This window comes from Equus caballus, chromosome 5 (assembly GCF_041296265.1).
Source record: "Equus caballus isolate H_3958 breed thoroughbred chromosome 5, TB-T2T, whole genome shotgun sequence".
In the NCBI taxonomy this organism is placed as follows: Eukaryota; Metazoa; Chordata; class Mammalia; order Perissodactyla; family Equidae; genus Equus; species Equus caballus.
Window position 1 is genome coordinate 7,414,619 of NC_091688.1, and position 21,540 is coordinate 7,436,158.

Genomic DNA, 21,540 nt, shown 5'->3' on the forward strand with positions numbered 1-21,540 from the left:
TATCTGGAAAGATATGCGAAAGTGTCAGCAGTGGTTATGGTTATTGCTGTATGATGGGGTTAAGAGTAATTTCAACTTCTTTTTATTTATCCATATATAATAATTTGCTAATGAACAGTGGTCATGTCCATTATAAAAAGGATTTTTAAACTATCTATATGATATGTGTGCAAGTGTCTAACGTTGTTACCGTAAAGACATTCCAGAGTTACCGTGCACTTCAGAATAAGAGCCTCTTGCACAGTTTCAGAACTCTTAAAGTCCTCGGAGTTTCAGCTGGCAGAATGCTAAAGGAAGAGTAGGGAGCTCCTCCCATTTCTCACAGCCTCCTCCAGCTATTAAAATGAGTCTGACTGCCTCCCAGCACACAAGCAACAGAGAAAACTATCCTATCAAAGACCCAGTGTCACCAAAGGGCAAAAAGGAAGGTAAGGATGATTTCTGAAGAAAGCAACTGAAAGGAAAGCTCAGCACTCTCAGAAATATCACTGGAGATTTGGCTCATATCCCTAGTACTATGTTATTGAGTTATTTGGCTTTGTTAAATGGGTTGCTTTAAAATGCGAAACAAAGGTGTTGTAAACAAGATCTGCAAGGAAGTCCAGGAGACAACTTGGCTTCTCTCAAGGGAAGAGGAGACAGGCATTTGACTAGTGAGGTATTTTATTCAGTTAGTGCTGCTTATTAAACTACCCCTGCAACAGGGTTTAAAGACCACTACTGACCACGCCATGAAGACTCTCTTATCTTTTGCCCCAGTGAAGCAGCGCTGATTGATCAACTCCTTGGCAGGAGGCTATGGCAAAGAAAGTCGCGGTTATTGGAGCTGGAGTCAGTGGCCTGACTTCTCTGAAGTGCTGTGTGGATGAGGGACTTGAGCCCACCTGCTTTGAAAGGACTGAAGATATCGGAGGGCTCTGGAGGTTCAAAGTAAGTGAGATCTTCTTGTTTCTTACACAGGTTGTGCTGTTATTGCAGAGTGAGTCATAGCTACTCTTGGGCCTTACCTTATTGAGGGATTTCCTAAGCAACTTTGATCAGATTAATTTCATGTTGCTGTACAGGAACAGAAGAAATAGGCTGGTATCTCTCCCAGGTTATAACTATTCTAACTCAGGAGGCCAACCCAGGCACATAAAGGATCTCTTCTTATGGATCCAGCAATTGTCTTGCAGCCCATATTTTTGTCAATCTCAAAGCAATATACTAATATTAGAGACGACTTTTCAAAATAGAAGTGACAGGGATTCTTGTCAAGACATGACTTCTATTCCAATCAATGAGCAAATATTTGTTCAGAGAGTGAGCTCTTATTACTACTAACTTTATTTTTCTCTGAGAGCTGTGTTTGTTTGCTTAACTTTACTGAGGACATGCTAGTGTAACTGTTGGGAAACTCTTTAGATATACTATTACATATATTCTATTCATTAAATTCATTCTATTAACCAAGCCCAAATATTGATAATGCTAGTTGTCCTTCTGAATTTGCATAAAAATGAGAAAGATACGTAGACAAACAGCTGTAAAGATTCATAATTATTCCTTCCCACAATCTTTTGAGTAAGTACTAGCTTACCACCTCCTAGGTGTGAGGTCTTGGGCGAATTACTTATACCCTTCTATCTTAGTTTTCTCAGCAGTATAATGTGGATAATAATAGAAAAGTGTACTTACCTCATAGTGCTGTTTTGAAGATTAAGGGAGATAATTCATGGAAAGAACTTAGAGTACAGTAAATGTTAGCTACAATAACTACATTTATAGTATTTTATAGCCAAGCAAACAGAAACTGAGGGAAGTTAAGCGACTTGGTCATGGTCACACATCTGGAGGAATTGGCATTCAAACTTGGGTCAATACAACTCCTAAGCAGCTAAGCCCCTACTTATAGCAACACCCTGACTTGCATTCTTGCGCGAAAAGCTTAAACAGAAGTTTCAGCCCAGAACTCAAGAGCAGTAACTTGAGGATTATGTATCAGTTACATCTAAGTGAGGGATCAAAACAGCGGACTCCTCCAGACAGGAGTGAAGGTTTGAGTGCATGAAGAGCAGACTCTTACATCAGCAGAGACCATCCAAAGGGTTTTCCCTACAAGCTGACCAATTAGGGGGATGACAAGGACATCTAGCACGTGTGCTTTCCCAGTTGGAACTGAATCTCATCCCAAAGGAGATTTTTTAACACTGGGTTTCTCAAATGAATATGACTGTAAGACACACCTAGAAGGTTTCTTGAAGATACTGGTTCTAGAACACCAGCCCAGACTTCTGGAACCAAAGACTTCTCAGGAAGGGAATCTATTTTTAACAAGAGTCCCAAATGAATCCTATGATGAGAGAAGTTTGGCAAACATTGCACAAATACCAGATAAAAAATCTATTCATTCAATTATCCAAGGACAATCAGAGCTAATGATGAAGATGTTGACCCTTATGCAGAACAGATAAATCTGCAGAGAAGAAAGTGGAAAAACAGCTTGAATCACATTCATTTCTTATGAACAACTGGGTATTAGTGGTTGTTCCTGTCTTAACCAAAAATGTGCTATTTTTGTCCAGTCTAGGTTCACATATAGATTTCATTTGGGATTTTTTCCCCCAAGTGGATTTTTTAACCTATGGAAGAAATATGAAATTGTAACAAATTTGTATTTAATAATAAATTTGTCACTGTATTGTTTTATTACTTGTATTGGGATTTAATATCAAGAAGCCAAGTGTCCCTTATTTGATTATCATTAGCTTGGTGGCAGAAGAGGGAAGAGTTACTTTGAGTGGTCTGTTAAAAATACGATTCAATGAATTCCAAGAAGGTACTTTCTGCCCCAAGATATTCTCCTGCTATCCTATTCTGGGTGTCTAAAATTTCAGAATTAGAGATACCTTCCTACAGGTTAGAAAAAGAAAGTTAGATTAAAATTTGAATTAATTAAGCCTTATTAGACATAAAATAGTTAAGTATATAACTCCCTGGAACCTGTACCAATATCACATTTCAAATCTCTCTCAAAACCATGACCAATAGAGAAATGTAAACAATTTCCTCTATCCAAAGAAGATGAAGACTCTCCCGGCAGAGTGAAACATGCAATCTGCAACATTTCCCAGGCTGCCAATGGGCCCACGTGAGGTGCTTCCTTTCCATGAGACTGGACGGCCAAAGGGAGGAGGTGCTGAAAAGGATGCTGGGAGCCTCCACACCCACTCCCAGGGAAACAGCCTCTTCACAACTCCAGAATCAATTTTGAAAAAAAAATTATTCTTTAATTTCTACATTACACACAATCCCAAGATCACTTAACACATTTAGCGGTGATGAGTTAAAATCAAATTTAAGAATCCTTGTCCCATGGCCAGCTCAGAGGGTGCTTGTTCTTCTAAAAGCTTCTCCAGCACCCCCTCATGGCAGCTTTGGAACATGAGAAGGGTGGGTAACTAATACATATTTTTAGCACTTTTTCCAGCTCTGGGAAGCACTTGATATGCGTCATCTCATTTGTCTTCACAGTACTCCTAGGAAGTAGGTATTACGATTATCCTAACTTACACATGAAGAGGAAATCGAGGTTCGGAATAAACAACTTGCCCAGGGGAACACAGGTGGAAAAAAGCACAGAAATGAAGGTCTGTAAGATTCCTGAGCCCTCACACTTAATAACCTTCCTGAGATATTGAGAGAGGAAAGCAGGACCTTCCTTCAGCCGCTAATCCGCGCTGCCTCCCTTGGTGTTCCTGATACCTGTGTTCACAGGGAAGTTACCAATATACATTGGTTTTTGGTTTTTGTTTTTACTATTTAGATATAAATATATATTTCCCCAGCTGTATGTACTCCACTGTTTTCATTTGTCTCCATATAGTAGTCTCTGGACATCTCTCCATCTTGCTTTCCTCTCTCTAGATTCAATCTGAATTAGCACTTTCTCTCTTAAAATGTGACCCCTTCAAGATCCAATATTTCAAATGAATCTATTTTTGCAATATATATTTTTCAGAACCAAAAAGGTGCTTGGTACTGCTTTAGGCAATGGAGAATGAATCAAATACAATCACTGCCCTCAAGGAATTTATAATCAATTGGTCTGACAATCGCTCACTATGACTTGAGCTTCCCTTGGGCTGCACCTCTACTATAACAGTTGAATGTTCATTTGGTTTTTCAGCATTCACAGAATAAAAGCTAACATTTATATAATTATTTTCATATGAATTATCTCATTTTACACTCTCAAGACTCCCCTACATTAGTTATTAATTCCAATTTAAAAGTGAGAAAGCCAAGGGCAAGGAGCTTGCCCATAGTGACTAATAAGTGGTAGGTGATAGGTCTTAGAATCAGCCACAATATTGGGATTAAACACACATAGGTTCATCACCATGCTTCCTCGCATATCACACTAATGATTTATACTGAGTTTGGGTTCAGTTAAAAACCCTGGGTCTTTTTTATTTGAGCCGTTGATGATCCAGGTCGTTATTATCCTATCCTTGTGAAACTGATTTTTTTAATCCCATGTATAGAAATTCACATTTTTACATATTAAACATTATTTAGTTGGTTTGATCCTTGGTCGATAAATGTTTATTTGACATTCCAATCCTCTGCGAAGTTTGCTGTGCCTCTACACTTTAGGTATACACAAATTTTATCACCTGTATCTGTCTCCATTAAAGTTATTGTTTAAAATGTTGAGCATAAAAAGATAAAAATGTGAAGCAGTCACCTCAGATGTCACCACATGGAACTTCCCATATGGTGCTATCTCCATGCCGACCTAAACACGTACTCCATCTATTTTTCCCATGCCTCACAGCATCACTTCTGTTTCAAGTGGCATGTTCTTTTTTTTTTTTTTTATTAATGTTATGATAGATTACAACCTTGTGAGATTTCAGTTGTACATTTTTGTTAGTCATGTTGTGGGTACACCACTTCCCCCTCCGTACCCTCCCCCCACCCCCCCTTTTCCCTGGTAACCACCAATCAGATCTCCTTCTCAATATACTAATTTCCACCTATGAGTGGAGTCATATAGAGTTCGTCTTTCTCTGACTGACTTATTTCGCTTAACATAATACCCTCGAGGTCCATCCACATTGTTGTGAATGGGCCAATTTCGTCTTTTTTTATGGCTGAGTAGTATTCCATTGTGTATATATACCACATCTTCTTTATCCAATCATTAGTTTCTGGGCATGTAGGCTGGTTCCACGTCTTGGCTATTGTAAATAATGCTGCAATGAACATAGGGGTGCAACGGACTCTTGAGATATCTGATATCAGGTTCTTAGGATAGATACCCAGTAATGGGATGGCTGGGTCATAGGGTATTTCTATTTTTAACTTTTTGAGAAATCTCCATACTGTTTTCCATAGTGGCTGTACCAGTTTGCATTCCCATCAACAGTGTATGAGGGTTCCTCTTTCTCCACAACCTCTCCAACATTTGTCGTTCTTGGTTTTGGATGTTTTTGCCAATCTAACGGGGGTAAGGTGATATCTTAGCGTAGTTTTGATTTGCATTTCCCTGATGATCAGCGATGATGAACATCTTTTCAAGTGTCTATTGGCCATATTCATATCTTCTTTTGAGAAATGTCTGTTCATGTCCTCTGCCCATTTTTTGATCGGGTTGTTTGTTTTTTTGTTGTTAAGCAGTGTGAGTTCTTTGTATATTATGGAGATTAACCCTTTGTCGGATAAGTGGCTTGTAAATATTTTTTCCCAATTAGTGAGCTGTTTTTTTGTTTCAATCCTGTTTTCCCTTGCCTTGAAGAAGCTCTTTAGTCTGATGAAGTCCCATTTGTTTATTCTTTCTATTGTTTCCCTCAACTGAGGAGTTGCAGTGTCCGAAAAGATTCTTTTGAAACTGATGTCAAAGAGTGTACTGCCTATATTCTCTTCCAAAAGACTTATTGTCTCAGGCCTAATCTTTAGGTCTTTGATCCATTTTGAGTTTATTTTGGTGTGTGGTGAAAAAGAATGGTCAATTTTCAATCTTTTGCATGTGGCTGTCCAGTTTTCCCAGCACCATTTGTTGAAGAGACTTTCTTTTCTCCATTGTAGGCCCTCTGCTCCTTTGTCGAAGATTAGCTGTCCATAGATGTGTGGTTTTATCTCTGGGCTTTCAATTCTGTTCCATTGATCTGTGGACCTGTTTTTGTACCAGTACCGTGCTGTTTTGATCACTGTAGCTTTGTAGTATGTTTTGAAATCGGGGATTGTGATTCCGCCGGCTTTGTTTTTCTTGCTCAGGATTGCTTTAGCAATTCGCGGTCTTTTGTTGCCCCATATGAATTTTAGGATTGTTTGTTCAATTTCTGTGAAAAATGTTCTTGGGATTCTGATTGGGATAGCATTGAATCTGTATATTGCTTTAGGTAGTATGGACATTTTAACTATGTTTATTCTTCCAATCCATGTGCAAGGGATGTCTTTCCATCTCTTTATGTCATCGCCTATTTCTTTCAAGAAAGTCTTGTAGTTTTCATTGTATAGATCCTTCACTTCCTTGGTTAAGTTTATCCCAAGGTATTTTATTCTTTTTGTTGCGATTGTGAATGGGATAGAGTTCTTGAGTTCTTTTTCTGTTAGTTTATTGTTAGTGTATAGAAATGCTACTGATTTATGCACGTTAATTTTATACCCTGCTACTTTGCTGTAGTTGTTGATTATTTCTAATAGTTTTTCTGTGGATTCTTTGGGGTTTTCTATGTATAAGATCATGTCGTCTGCAAACAACGAGAGTTTTACTTCTTCGTTACCTATTTGGATTCCTTTTATTTCTTTTTCCTGCCGAATTGCTCTGGCCAGCACCTCCAGAACTATGTTGAATAGGAGTGGTGAAAGTGGGCACCCTTGTCTTGTTCCTGTCCTCAGAGGGATGGCTTTCAGCTTTTGTCCATTGAGTATGATGTTGGCTGTGGGTCTATCATATATGGCCTTTATTATGTTGAGGTACTTTCCTTCTATACCCATTTTACTGAGGGTTTTTATCATAAATGGGTGTTGGATCTTGTCGAATGCTTTCTCTGCATCTATTGAGATGATCATGTGGTTTTTGGTTTTCATTTTGTTAATGTAGTGTATCACGTTGATTGACTTGCGGATGTTGAACCATCCCTGTGTCCCTGGTATAAATCCCACTTGATCATGGTGTATAATCTTTTTGATGTATTGCTGTAATCGGTTTGCCAAAATTTTGTTGAGGATTTTTGCATCTATGTTCATCAGTGATATCGGCCTGTAGTTCTCCTTCTTTGTGTTGTCCTTGTCAGGTTTGGGGATCAGAGTGATGTTGGCTTCATAGAATGTGTTAGGGAGTTCTCCATCTTTCTCAATTTTCTGGAACAGTTTGAGGAGAATAGGTATTAAGTCTTCTTTGAATGTTTGGTAGAATTCTCCGGAGAAGCCGTCTGGTCCTGGACTCTTGTTTTTGGGGAGGTTTTTGATTACCGTTTCTATTTCCTTACTTGTGATTGGTCTATTCAGATTCTCCATTTCTTCCTGATTCAGTTTGGGGAGATTGTAGGAGTCTAGGAATTTGTCCATTTCTTCCAGGTTGTTCAATTTGTTGGCATATAGTTTTTCATAGTATTCTCTTATGATCTCTTGTATTTCCTTGGTATCTGTTGTGATTTCTCCTCTGTCATTCCTGATTTTATTAATTTGCGATTTCTCTCTTCTTTTCTTGGTGAGTCTGGCTAGGGGTTTGTCAATTTTGTTAATTCTTTCGAAGAACCAACTCTTTGTTTCATTGATCCTTTCTATTGTCTTTTTTGTTTCAATATCGTTTATTTCTGCTCTTATTTTTATTATTTCCCTCCTTCTACTGACTCTGGGCCTTGTTTGTTCTTCTTTTTCTAGTTCTGTTAGGTGTCGTTTGAGGTTGCTTACGTGAGCTTTTTTTTGTTTAGTGAGGTGAGCCTGTATTGCGATGAATTTCCCTCTTAGGACTGCTTTTGCTGCATCCCAAATGATTTGGTATGTCGTGTTCTCATTTTCATTTGTCTCCAGATAATATTTGATTTCTTCTTTAATTTCTTCAATGATCCATTGTTTGTTGAGAAGTGTGTTGTTTAGTCTCCACATTTTTGCACCTTTCTCTGCTTTTTTCTTGTAGTTGATTTCTAGTTTAATAGCGTTATGATCAGAAAAGATGCTTGATATTATTTCAACTCTCTTGTATTTATTGATGTTTGCTTTGGTTCCCAAAATATGGTCAATCCTTGAGAATGTTCCATGTGCACTTGAGAAGAATGTGTAACCTGCTGTTTTTGGATGAAGTGTTCTATATATATCTATTAAGTCCATCTGGTCTAATTTTTCATTTAATTCTATTATTTCCTTGTTGATTTTCTGTCTGGATGTTCTGTCCATTGGTGTTAATGGTGTGTTGAGGTCCCCTACTATTATTGTATTGTTGTTGATGTCTTCTTTTAGTTCTATTAAGAGTTGCTTTACAAATTTTGGTGCTCCTGTGTTGGGTGCGTATATATTTATAAGTGTTATGTCTTCTTGGTGGAGAGTCCCTTTTATCATTATATACTGTCCCTCTTTGTCTTTCTTTATCTGTTTTGCTTTGAAATCTACCTTGTCTGATATTAGTATAGCGACACCTGCTTTCTTTTGTTCATTATTAGCTTGGAGTATTGTTCTCCATCCCTTCACTCTGAGTCTGTGTTTGTCTTTGGGGCTGAGGTGTGTTTCCTGGAGGCAGCATATTGTTGGATCTTGTTCTTTGATCCATCCTGCCACTCTGTGTCTTTTGATTGGGGAGTTCAATCCGTTTACATTTAGAGTGATTATTGAGACGTGGGGGCCTACCACTACCATTTTGTGTCTTGTTTTCCGGTTTTCTTCAGTTTCCTTTGTTTCTCGTCCCATGGTTTAATCTGTTCTGATGTAGAGCTGCTACTCTCTGTTGTTGTCCTTCTACTTATCTCCTCTGCTCTTGGTTTTGTAGCCCCTTTCCTTTTTTGGATTTTTCAGGAATGAGGGTTTTCCTGAGGATTTCCTGAAGAGGAGGTTTTGTGGCAATGAACTCCCTTAATTTTTGTTTATCTGGGAAAGTTTTTATTTCTCCATCGTATTTGAAGGATATTTTCGCTGGGTAGAGAATTCTCGGCTGTAGGTTTTTGTCCTTCAGATTTTTGAATATATCATTCCACTCTCTTCTAGCCTGTAAAGTTTCTGCTGAGAAATCTGCTGATAGCCTGATGGGGGTTCCTTTGTAGGTTAGTTTCTTTTGCCTGGCTGTCCTTAATATTTTCTCCTTGTCGTTGACTTTTGCTAGCTTCACTACTATATGCCGTGGAGTTGGTCTTCCTGCATTGATAAAGTTTGGAGATCTATTGGCTTCTGTCACCTGAAGTTCCATCTCCCTCACCAGATTTGGGAAGTTCTCAGCCATTATTTCTTTGAATAGGTTTTCTGCCCCTTTCTCCTTCTCTTCTCCCTCTGGTATACCTATAATCCTTACGTTGCATCTCCTAATTGTGTCTGATAATTCTCGGAGAGTTTCTTCATTTCTTTTAAGTCTTGCTTCTCTCTCCTCCTCTGCCTGCAACAATTCTATATTGCCATCTTCCAAATTGCTAATTCTTTCCTCCATATTATCGGCCCTACTGTTCAGAGCATCTAGATTTTTCTTAATCTCCTCTATTGTGTTCTTCATTTCCAATATTTCTGTTTGGTTCTTCTTTATCGTATCAAACTCTTTTGTGACATAGCTCCTGAACTCGTTGAGTTGTCGGTCAGAATTCTCTCTTAACTCGGTGAGTATTTTAATGATGGCTGTTTTGAAGTCATCATCATTTAGGTTATATATCTCATTTTCTTTGGGATTGTTTTCTGTGTATTTGTTACTTTCTTTCTGTTCTGGAGATTTAATGTATTTTTTCATATTGCTTGATGATGTTGATTTGTGCCTCGGCATGGAGATAGAGTTTAGTTGCTCCTTTCACTTGTTTCAGCTGCTGCGGTGGGGGGAGCAGCTGTTTATACTTCACCAACCAGGAACCCTGTCCGTAGTTGCTAACTGGGCCTGGGCCCCTCTTCGTAGCCACAGTGGCCCTTTGGATTCCCTCCTCTGCCGTGGGGGCCGTCACGGGGGGCTTCAGGCTGCAGGTGCCTACTGTTGTTGCCCACCTAGATGCGCTCTCTCCTTGGGGTCTGCAACGGTGTTATGGGCTTTTCCAGCGGCCAGGGGTGGGATCACTTTTATTTGTCGCTCCGTTGCTGTTGGCACCCACCAAATCTCACTTGTCCTCTATGGGTCGCAGGAGAGCTATTGGCATCTTCTACAGTCTGTGGTTAGTACACCTAGCTATGCTGCTTTTGCCCTGGGGTCTTCCAGCCTTGTGGCTGGCGGCTGGGTGCCTTCTACTGGTGCTGTGCAGAGGCTTTCCCTAAGGCTTCTGTGAGCCTGTAGGGTTTCCCCCTAGGCTACTAAGCTGGGTCTCTGGAACTCTCTCCAGCCCCAGTCCTCTCCGAGATCTCCGGCAATCCCTAGCCTCACCGGGTGGGCAACGGCAGCTGGGGGTCGCCCCGCCCTCTGGGATTCTCTCCGGGCCTCTGCCGGAGCCGTGAATGCTCAGCGTGGCCCCTCTGCTACCGGCAGACAGAGAGTTTTGTCTGCTGCCTGGCGGAGCTCCGGCGCTTCCCCTCCGGGTCGCCGGACCCGCCTTTGAAAGTGGCATGTTCTTTTTAATAACGCATTCTGTTCACTTAAAGTTTAACATTATTCAAGACAAGCTTAGAACAAACAACCGTTTTCTTTCCAGAAGAGGTAACTGCCTTACCTTTGTTTTACTTTCAGAAGTTCTCTTAGATAAATTCATCCACAAGATCTATCACAGCATAATTCATTATGACTTAGAGTTTTGCACCTGCTGCCATTTAACGGAACCAAATTTAACATGTCAGATATTTCTAACTCTCCAGACAATCAAAAACAAGCCTCTTTACCAGCAATTTAAGATATACTTTGCTTAACTTTCCATAATATTTTTAAAGAAGTGATTTTTGCATGTATAGAACAGAATAAAGTCTATAGCATGCTATCAGCAAAACCATAACATTTGCATGCATAAAACAGAACAGTTTATAGCATGCTATAGCAAAAGCATAATGTTTGCAAGCATAAAACAGAACAAAGTTTACAGCCTACTAGCAGTAAAAGCATAATGTTTGCATGCATAGAACAGAACAAAGTCTATAGCCTACTATCAGCAAGACCATCCTTATCCCATCATGTTAGTGAATGTCCATTTTAGTCTCATTAAACCCTATTTGCAGTGATGGAAAAGTGCTTCTGATAAACATCACTTATTCTTTCATTCATCCAACAAACATATAAACTAATTGCCTACTATGCACTAGGCATATACTAGGTGCTAAAAATACAGACATGCACAGTCCCTGCTGTCAAGGGCTCATAGTTCCGAAGGGGCAATACTAAAGAAAACCCATATCAGAGTGCAATTTTATAAGGGCTGATATACTAAGTGTTGTGGAAAGCACAAAATCTCACTCAGCAGAGAAGAGGGCAGGCTTCCTAGAGGGTATCCCAAGATGTTTTTATCTGTCTTGACAACAAGCAGAGATCAGACACATGAATATGGAAAAACAGTGTTCTAGGAAAAGCAAACAGCTTGTGCAAAGGTAGGGAAGCTTGAGAAACCTGACACACTAGAGAATATAAAGTCAGGTGATGTGCCTGGAATAAAGGATACAGGCGGGTGATAACCAATGAGGTTAGAGAGAATAGCGGGGGTCCCACCATGAGGAACCGGGTCCCACGCCAATGAGCGTACCCTTTGCCCTAAAGGCAGTGAAGAAAGTGTGAAATATCTGAGTGACGGAGTTTAATTAGGGGGCTCCGTCAGTGATCAAGGCCAGAGATGTAGGGAAGTACCAGCCTAAAGGAGAGACGGCAGAATGCAGCTACACTCTGACAAAGATGGTTGTTCCCAAAGTTCAGTGTGCGTAAGAATCAGAAGGAGAGCAATTTTAAAATGCATATTTCTGGGCCCAAACCACACCTACTCAGACTTTACATTTTCAAAGCTCCTCTGAATTCTTCTAATGCAACTAGTCCACACTGACTGGCATTTGGGAACCACAATTTTGCCTCAAATTGTAGGACAAGAAAGTAAAAAGAGCTTCAATCATACTTATTTTAAGTAATGAAGCAGATAGATATGCACCTGAAAGAGTGGAAAGATGGAATGATAGAATATTTTTAGAGAAATACAATTTTATTATTTCCAACTGTTTAGATAACTAGCCATGAGAACAAAATTTGGATTGGTAGAAGTCAGTATAATGATGTTTCATAATGAAAAGTCTAATTTTATGTGTTGGTAATTCACTTTGGTAATTTGTATTAAGTGAATCCATTTTTGCTTTATAAGTTTGTTCCTTGAGTAGATTAAATATTACCTTTATAGTTTTCCTTAAACTTAGTTTAGTTTTTACAACCTTTTTATTTTTTTTTATTTATTTATTTATTTTTTTAAGATTTTTATTTTTTTCTTTTTCTCCCCAAAGCCCCCCGGTACATAGTTGTGTATTCTTCGTTGTGGGTTCTTCTAGTTGTGGCATGTGGGACGCTGCCTCAGCGTGGTCTGATGAGCAGTGCCATGTCCGCGCCCAGGATTCGAACTAACGAAACACTGGGCCGCCTGCAGCGGAGCGCGCGAACTTAACCACTCGGCCACGGGGCCAGCCTACAACCTTTTTGTTTTTATAGAGTCAAAGATAAACTTCAGTCCAACCCATGATCTAAAGATCATAAATTCTAAATCAGTGCTATCTGAACTAACTCGCTTTTGCTATATAGTAAAATTCTATATTAGTAAAGTACTCTATCATATGGTTATTTGCCTTAAACAAGTAAGTTGTAGCAAATTCCATCTGCTAGGAAATTCAGACTATCTATTTATACTTGTGCTTAAACATCATTTTTAGCAGTGCTTGTATTTAAGCAAATACGTGAGTTGAATTTATCTGTTTGGAAAACTCTCCCTGAAAAGCCCCTCATCTCTTTCTGTCTCCACGCTCCCATCCCCAAAGCCCAAACACATTTTAATTCAATATAATAATAAGCCCCGTGAAGACAGAAACTGTGTGTACCCTGTTTGCATCTTCTCCCTAACTCCATACTCAGGGCCTGAATAGGAGAGAGAGTTGACACATATTTGTCTATGAAATCAATAAGAATCGTCTTCCTTTTATAACCCTGGGCAAACTCAACCAATTTTACCCAGATTTGTCTAAACACTTAGACATCTACGTTACTTCAGCCAAGATAGGAAGAAGCACATATGGGGAGAAAGCTTTCTTTAACTGCTCTCTAAGAACCAACCCAACAATAAAGGTTATTACTTGATTTACAGAAAAAGAATAGGGATGTCATCATCAACTGGTGACAAAGTATGCAAGTAAAATCCCCAAAAGAGAGTCTTTCCCTGGCTCTGAAATTACTGAAGGGGCTCAGACATCAGAACCAGTTCTTATCACTCGAAGTCCCCTTACAACTGACCTGACGGAGGAGCCAACCACATTTTAAAGCCAATTTATCGGCTTTTGAGAAAACTAACGTGTTGTCTCTAGTGTAACAGTCGATCTTAGTTTAGGTTTTCAAAACAATGGCTGGTTCAGTAAGATTAACTCTAGTGGCCTGTAATAATAGCAATAGAGACAAACGTGTACTGAGCACTTATTCAGAGCCAGGCATTGTGCTAAGCACTTTATCTAATGTCATTAACCCCTCATAACAATTGTTGAATGCTGGAATTATTAATGAACCCCATTTTGCAGGAGGAAATGAGGAAACTGACATGTAACTTGCCATGGTTATAAAGCCATTAAGAGTGGTAGAAGTGGGATATCAACCCAGTCCGACCCTAGAGCCCCATATTTAATGCCACTCTGTATAAAATTATCTGGTCTTGAGAAAAATTTGTATTTCTTTGCTTCATAAAATATTTCCAATTTTGAGAACTTGATTGGGTAAGAAACTCAGGCACTCAGTCTTGCCAAGGACATTGTGTTCAATCATGCCAAGATATCTAAAAAGAGTTTACACATCTGTTTGACTTAGTAATACGCAATTTGAAGTTAGTGTTTGAAGATTAAAATACCATGATCTATTCATCCAGAGTTCAGAGCATTGTATCCTTGTATATGAGACAGAAACCACTTTATATCCTAATACAAACTCCCTTTGTATTCTAATACACATCGTTAATAATAACACCACATCAAACCCTCATCACCTAGAAAGCTGGCCTACCCTAATCTGAAGAGCTTTTACCAAACCACTCGAAATTGTCACAAAGTTATCATCTGAGCCGTGATTCTGGAGTAGGAAAGATCAACACATTGCTCATGGAAAAAGGCATTTGACTCCTGGCCTATGGTATGCGTGAGTGAATGGATGGGTGGATGGATAAATGAATGCGTGAATGAGAAAGAGAGAGAAGGAATGTGTGAGGGAGGAGGATCTTTACAAATTCAGACTGTCGGTGTCGCAATCCAATGTACACATCAGGATAGATGCGGACAGGGCTGATGGCCACTCTGAGTTTATTATAACCAGCGTTTCAATATATACATAGCTTACATCTGTTAAACATACACAGGTGTTCTGGATGAAGTAATTAGCGAATGCCAAGAATTCTTAGTGATTTCTCCAGGAGCCCTCCCTTGGCCTCTTTTTTGATATTATCATGTTGTTGCTGTGCTCCCATATTTTTATCTCAGAGCAGGCAAGGTCTCTTAGGCAACGGTCCCTCTTGCTCCCGATATCGATATCGTTTCTCCATCTGTGCCCCCGGGCGGCCACCGCCTGGCTTAGGTTGCCCCCCCAGGGGGTCTTACCCGTCATTGGCTAACCGGCCTTCTCACCTCCGGGTCACAGTTTGTTGGCAAGCTTTTTCCAGTGATTATTAACCCTTCCTATGTCAGGGGCGGCTACACAGACCTATATTTAGCAAGAATCTATATATTGCTCTTAAATGATGTGATCTGACAGCAAACATTGTTTTAGCTTGGGTGACTCATATTGATGCTGATAATCCTTGAAATTAGGACACAGTGAAGCCCAAAACGTATAAAGAGCTTTGCTGATAGAAAAGGCGAGATCCCACAGTTGACTCTTAACTTTCTAAAATTAAGTACAACCTCTTGTACAGAAAAGTCCGAAAACTCAGGCGTGATAGTGAGTGCGCTTGTGTCAGTTACCTTGGTGTCAGAGCAGCTACGCAAGGTGTCTTTCATATACTGCAGTGAACAGTGAGCTGTAACTGACAGCTTCTCTGAAGCTTGTAGCTTCCTCAATAACGATAGATAACAACAATACCATTGAGCACCAACACATCCCTGTGTTATAGATGAGAGGGCCGAAGCTCAGGGGCACGGGCTGGTCCGGGCTCACACAATCTGAAAGAGATGGATTCAAACCTGTGCAGGACTCCAAAGACCAGGTCCTTCTGCTAGTCCAGGCTGCTTCTTTTGGTGTTGCCAAAAATCTAAGGAGCTTTGATCTAAAGATTTGGCAGGAAAGTAACAATTTTCTATGAATAATGATAAGAAAGGAACATGCACAATTGATTCATTGTGGTGACACAGAGTTGAATATTTACTTTCCTTTACTTACTATTCTATGCTGAGACTTCAGCACTGTTTATGTAAGATTAAGTAATCTATTTCAATTAATTAATGAGTTCCTACAACCCTTTCATTTCTTAACCCCCCACCCTAATGCTGAGTCCTAATAGCAACTACAATTTGCCTGGTTTATGCCTTAGTCTCTGCATGTGCAGAAACATCTATTGAGGAGTTCTTGGGTGACATTATTTAAGTTTTCTTATAAAACCCTCTTTGATAACATGCTGATTTCAGGGACATTGAATCGCCATACTTGATTCTTGTCATGATTTAATGTAAAGGACTTTATCATTATGCAGAGCACTTCTTGTAGAGGAAATTTTAAACTCAACCGCAGCATGTGCTGCCTCCGGTTTGACCAAAGCATACTCACTAACATTCAGAATCAGGTTTAAAATTTTATTGGTATTGATGCTTTTCACCTTTGTCACTTGAGGAAGGTTGATTTGCATAAAGCATAAAATGAAGGTGGGGGATTCAAATTAAGATGTGAAAACTTCCTGCCCCCAAAAGTGCTCATTTTAACTGAAATTCTCTATTATGTTCTCTGCCCAGTGTCCCAGGGTTATTGGTTCCTAAAGAGGTGGAAGGTGGGTGTAGTCTCCCCAGGGGGAATTTCGGAAGGGGGATGACTGACACTTAGTGGATAGAGACTTGGGGTGCTAAATATCCTGCAATGTGCCAAAAGAAGGATTGTTCCCACTCCCAAGTCCACCAATGGCAATAGCGCCTCCAGTAAGCAATACTGGAAGGCCTCAGTGAGGCCCTATCACACAAGATAACAGAGCACATACACTGCCCGTCATCACTAGACATCTCAGGCACACCACAGCAATGAAAGAGGACCACATCCCCTGGGGGTTAGATTTGGAAGAAGAGGAGGAAATCAAAGGATTTTCTAATGCATGATTATCACTCTGATCTGATCTTTTAGGAAAATGTTGAAGATGGCCGAGCAAGTATCTATCAGTCTGTCATCTCCAACACCAGCAAAGAAATGACATGCTTCAGTGACTTTCCCATGCCTGAAGATTTTCCAAACTTCCTGCACAATTCTAAGCTTCTGGAATATTTCAGGATTTTTGCCAAAAAGTTTGATCTTCTAAAATACATTCAGTTCCAGGTATTGTATTGGGAATGGTTTTCTCTACATTAGTTTAGCTCACATTTAAATAGAGAAGTTGCTCTGATAATAAAAGAAATTGTGAATAAAACAAAATATTTCAATCCAATTCTTTGCTAAAATATAATAGTATGATAGAAAACCCTAAAAGTGGTGTCATCACCCTGATATTATACATTATATACGTTAACAGAAGAGGAAAAACATCTGTTAAAATTAAAAGTTTGAATGATGAGGATATTGATGGTGAAACAGCATTTAAACTAATATCTATAACCACTGAGGACCCTTAGCCTCATTTCTCTTAAAATGACATATGAAAAAAATCAAACAGCTATTTCATTTTCTTACCTTCTTTAAAGAAATGGAATTTCTTAGGAAAATGTAGTAAATAAACTCATAGCTCTCCATTTATCTCAGAAGCCTGTAGAAACTATTTTTGCTAGTTTTTTTCTTTTATACGCATTCTCTAGCAACATAAGGATGGCCTGATGATTTTGAATACAATTAGAACCACATTTCCTGTGCTTTCTCAAAAATAAATAATCAAAAAGAGACAAACAATATTCTCACTAAACATGTTGAGTTTTTATCAATAACCTACACTCTGAAAACTAGTAACTGTGCTTAGGAAATAAAATTTAAATTATATCTCTGAATAAGTAAGTGCTAGTGGAGCTTATTTTTTTTTAACACATCTCATTTTCTCAGTAACTTTAGTTTTGTTCCTAGGTTTGTATTATATTAATTTATAAGAGTTGATTTTGGTGGAAATCTATATTTGTAAATACCACTAAAATGCCCCATTCTGTCTAATGTAGCTTTTTCCCACAATTCCTGGTAGATCCAACCTATGAGTGACAGATTCTTGCAGAAGCTTTTCTAGGTCTTCATCCACTTAGCAATCAATCTATTTAACTGATATGGTGTCCTCTTAGGATATATAATTTATATTATCTGTTCTTTTAAAGATCATCTTTGAGTTGCAAGGGAACTGTTTTTCTTATTTATTGTGTTACTGCTATTACTATTTTCTGGAGGTTGGAGAGCGGTTAGGAAAATTTATTTCCACTTATTGATCTCTGAGTTGGCATAAGTCATAAGATGTTAGAACTCAACTCGAACTGTAAAAGGCTCTGTTGCATTTCTAGTAACCTCCCAAGTGATATTGAAGGTGTCGGTCCTCAAACCACATTTTCAACAGCAAGAATCCACAGTACTTTAGCTAATACGCTATTCTGAACTGCCAATCTGAAATCTTTACTCTCAGCTGAAAATGCCCAGACACTTTATACTCCTTTCACAAGCTTTATACTAATATTCCATATACACTTTTAAATTGGAACAGCTTTAGAAACTGACAACCCAGCATTTTGAAAAATATCTGAAAATTTGAAAAGCATGTGTAAGGGACTCAAATACTCGCAAGAAAGAAGAGAAGCATGCCATTCCTCTGGAAGTGAGAAAAGCTTCACTTCCATTTGACATTGTTTCTTAAATACAGCAGACACAACATGTATTTACACTTTTCAAAAATTCACAGACCTCCAGACAGTGAGCTACATTAAAAAAAAAAATCAATGAGCCAATAAATTATTGCATCCAAATGAGATCATGAGCTGTATTGCTAACATGATGCACTGTGTTTTAAAAAGAATAAATATGGACAACCACCATTCGTGGAGTGCTGACAATGTGCCAGGCATTCTGCTAAGTGCTTCACATGAATGATCTTCTCTAATAGAGTCTGCACAGAGGTAGACACATAAAGGTTCTTGATAAATACTGATTGTGTGATCACTTGAATGATGGACATGTGTTTTGTATCTTGGAGGCCCTCATCTTCCTCTTCTGTGTCTCTCTCAAGTCCTTATTCAGTCCTTCACAGGCTGGTTCTCACTGCTGGGTCAGGCCTCTTGCACAAAGCAGCCTAACTTTGACAGCCCCCTCCCAAAGAAGAATGAGAAAGCGCACCTAGTAGTCTTTGCCTTAAGTGTCTTGGAATGATTCACATGAAACCTAAATGGAGTCATACACTGCACTTTACCCGTCCCCACTCCCAGGGCACTGGACAAGGCCCATGTCATGCCAGAGTAGTTCTCAATGATGCCTTCTCTGTGTTTGTTCAAGACAACTGTCCTCAGTGTGAAAAAACGCCCAGATTTTTCATCCTCTGGCCAATGGGAGGTTGTTACCGAGAGCAACGGCAAGGAGCAGCGTGCTGTGTTTGACGCAGTTATGGTTTGCAGCGGCCACCACATCCTCCCTCACATCCCACTGGAGTCATTTCCAGGTGAGGCCTGCAGGGATTCCCAACTTTTCAGAGTACCTGTCCAGGTACTCTCTATGCAGGTTGGATTGACAGGCAGAATTAGCTGCTGCAACTGGGCATAATATTAAGACAGGGATGGAGCTGGAAAGACGAAAGACTCTACATACCATCTTTGTTTTTGTTGACTTCTTTGGGTCTTCATTACACAGGGAGTTCAGCTAACCTCCAAAGTCACTAAATCTTCCCCAGAATTTCAGAGAATTCTCATCCAAACTGGTTCTCTGTTGGAAAAGCCCTTTTAGCCATGTACCCACCTTGGCCTTTTTCTATCCTGCTAAACACCTGTGACTTTGTTATGTCCTTGGAGCCTTTCCCACAGAACCATGCTCATGGACATGGTGACTGGGGAGAGTTCCTGGAAATAAGTGCTCCTATAGGACAGAGATGAGGGACAGCGGAGTGCAGGGGAGGAGTACACACAATGGAATGCTGCAGCCATCTGTCCAGGTACCTCCCAGACTCTTCCCTCAGAGAGCATAGTTCCTCCCAAGACCCACAGGAAAACATCTAATATAGTGGGTCACAGTCCAGGCCTCACATATGAACCACTGTGGAGCTTCTAAAGCCTTGATGCCTGAGGCCCCACCTCCAAGATTCAGTATGTATAGGGCAGGTCAACTGGGGTTGCTCAAATGATTTTAATGTGCAACCAGGATTGAGACCTACTGATCTAAAGCAATGGTTCTCAAACAGAATCATCTAGAGGGCTTTTTAAAACACAACTTGGTAGGCCCCACCCCTAGTATTTCCTATTCAGTAGGTCTGGTGTGTGGCTGAAAATTTGCATTCCTAACAAGTTCCCAGGTGATGCTAATACTGCTGGCCAAGGGACCACCCTCAGAGAACTAATGACCTAAAGGTTCTTTCAAGCAACCCATCATCAATGGCAAATAGTTTAACAAAATCCTGTATTCCTGAGAAAGGACAGAGAGGTTTGCCTTCAAAGAGTCTTGTCCAGGAAGTTATCTCAATGAGGAAACCATCCCTCACCTTCTATGGACCTGGTTTTTAGTTTTAGTTTTTGTTTGCTTTTGCAAATTAAGGATGATAAATATTATTTTACTTTTTACGCAATTACAATAATATCACTTCATAATGTATCTAAGAAACATTTAAAAGAATATATACTATGTGATATTAAAATATCATTGTACAGTCTAAAATAGAATGATGGGTAGTCATAAGGCAGCATCTGACTCTGCTGTATTCATCAAAACCATTTGTTTGTTCTCTAATAAATACGTAAGCTGCAGCCTCTAAAAGCAACTCCTTTAGTCCTATACCTTATGCTTAACCCAGCATTTCTTATATACTTCATAGTTTGAGTTTGTCATTTGACCTAGCTATTGTAACCCCCCTAAGAGGGGAAGGGGCAAAACAATGATTGGTCCAAGAAAGGAAAAGCTAACAACACGGTTTTATCGAAATTAACTTGACATAGTTCATGGACTTCTCTCTTCTTCCCCTCTAGGTATCGAGAGGTTCAAAGGCCAGTATTTCCACAGCCGCCAATACAAGCACCCAGAGGGATTTGAGGGGAAACACATCCTGGTGATTGGAATAGGAAATTCCGCCTCAGATATTGCTGTCGAGCTGAGTAAGAAGGCTGCTCAGGTGCGACACTCTCTGCTTACCTTTTACTATGGAGGAAAGGAAAGGGGAGGGGCATATGGGAAAATCCCAGCCGTATAACCAAGGTTCCATAACTCATTAATTTGTTGGTTGGTTGGTTGGTTGTTCAGTGTGGTATCATAGAACATCTGGAAGTCCAGAAGCCAGAGTTTACCTCCCAGCTCTGCCATTAATCAGCCGTATAACCTAGAGTGAGTCATTTTACTTCTCTGGGCTTTGGCTCTCTCACATTTTAAAGGGTAAATTTGAACCAGATGACTTTCAGCACAAAAGGCCTTATTGACCTGTTCACATTCTGGGGAGTGCCTTTTAGAAATTTAGTGCATATCTGAATTCTATTTGAAATGTAAATAATCCTTAGTTACCCAAGGATCATGACAAGGAAGATTAAATAGACAGACTCCCAACCAAGACCATAGATATTTAGGTGCTCCCTGAGGCCTTCCAACTGCTATCATCTTTACGCCTTCTCAAGAAAGAGTCAAACATTACAAGATGTAGATAATGCTTACAGCTATGGTTGGGAGTGGCAGGAAAGAAATCTCTTCTGGACCTAGGCAAAGATGGGAAAATAGCTAAGGTTGTTCTCCCTAGAGCATTCCATCTCAACAGGGCTGGACCCCGGGGCCCTATCACTCTCTCACTGGCCTCCTCAGCATGGCGTCTTCTGGCTACACAGGGCTTACTATGGCTGTATCCTCACCAGCCAAACCATCCTGTCCTGAGTCTCATGCTTTCAAGGCTTAAGATGCCGCATAGCAAACATGAGAAA

General features: G+C 39.8%; 1 protein-coding gene across 3 annotated transcripts in view; it reads left to right on the forward strand.

Moving 5' to 3' along the window:
- Window positions 1–274: 274 nt before the first annotated feature.
- FMO2 (flavin containing dimethylaniline monoxygenase 2) overlaps window positions 275–21,540 on the forward strand; it is a 32,926-nt gene continuing 11,660 nt past the window's right edge. Inside the window, exons 1-5 of one of the 3 annotated variants that reach the window (XM_005609651.4) lie at window positions 275–428; window positions 760–930; window positions 16,616–16,804; window positions 18,935–19,097; window positions 20,608–20,750. In XM_005609651.4, coding sequence (XP_005609708.2) covers window positions 799–930; window positions 16,616–16,804; window positions 18,935–19,097; window positions 20,608–20,750 — 627 coding nt within the window. In that variant the 5' untranslated portion in view covers window positions 275–428; window positions 760–798. Of the gene's footprint in view, window positions 659–737; window positions 931–16,615; window positions 16,805–18,934; window positions 19,098–20,607; window positions 20,751–21,540 lie in introns of all 3 variants that reach the window. The other 2 variants (XM_070266648.1, XM_014739527.3) reach the window with 2 other exon arrangements.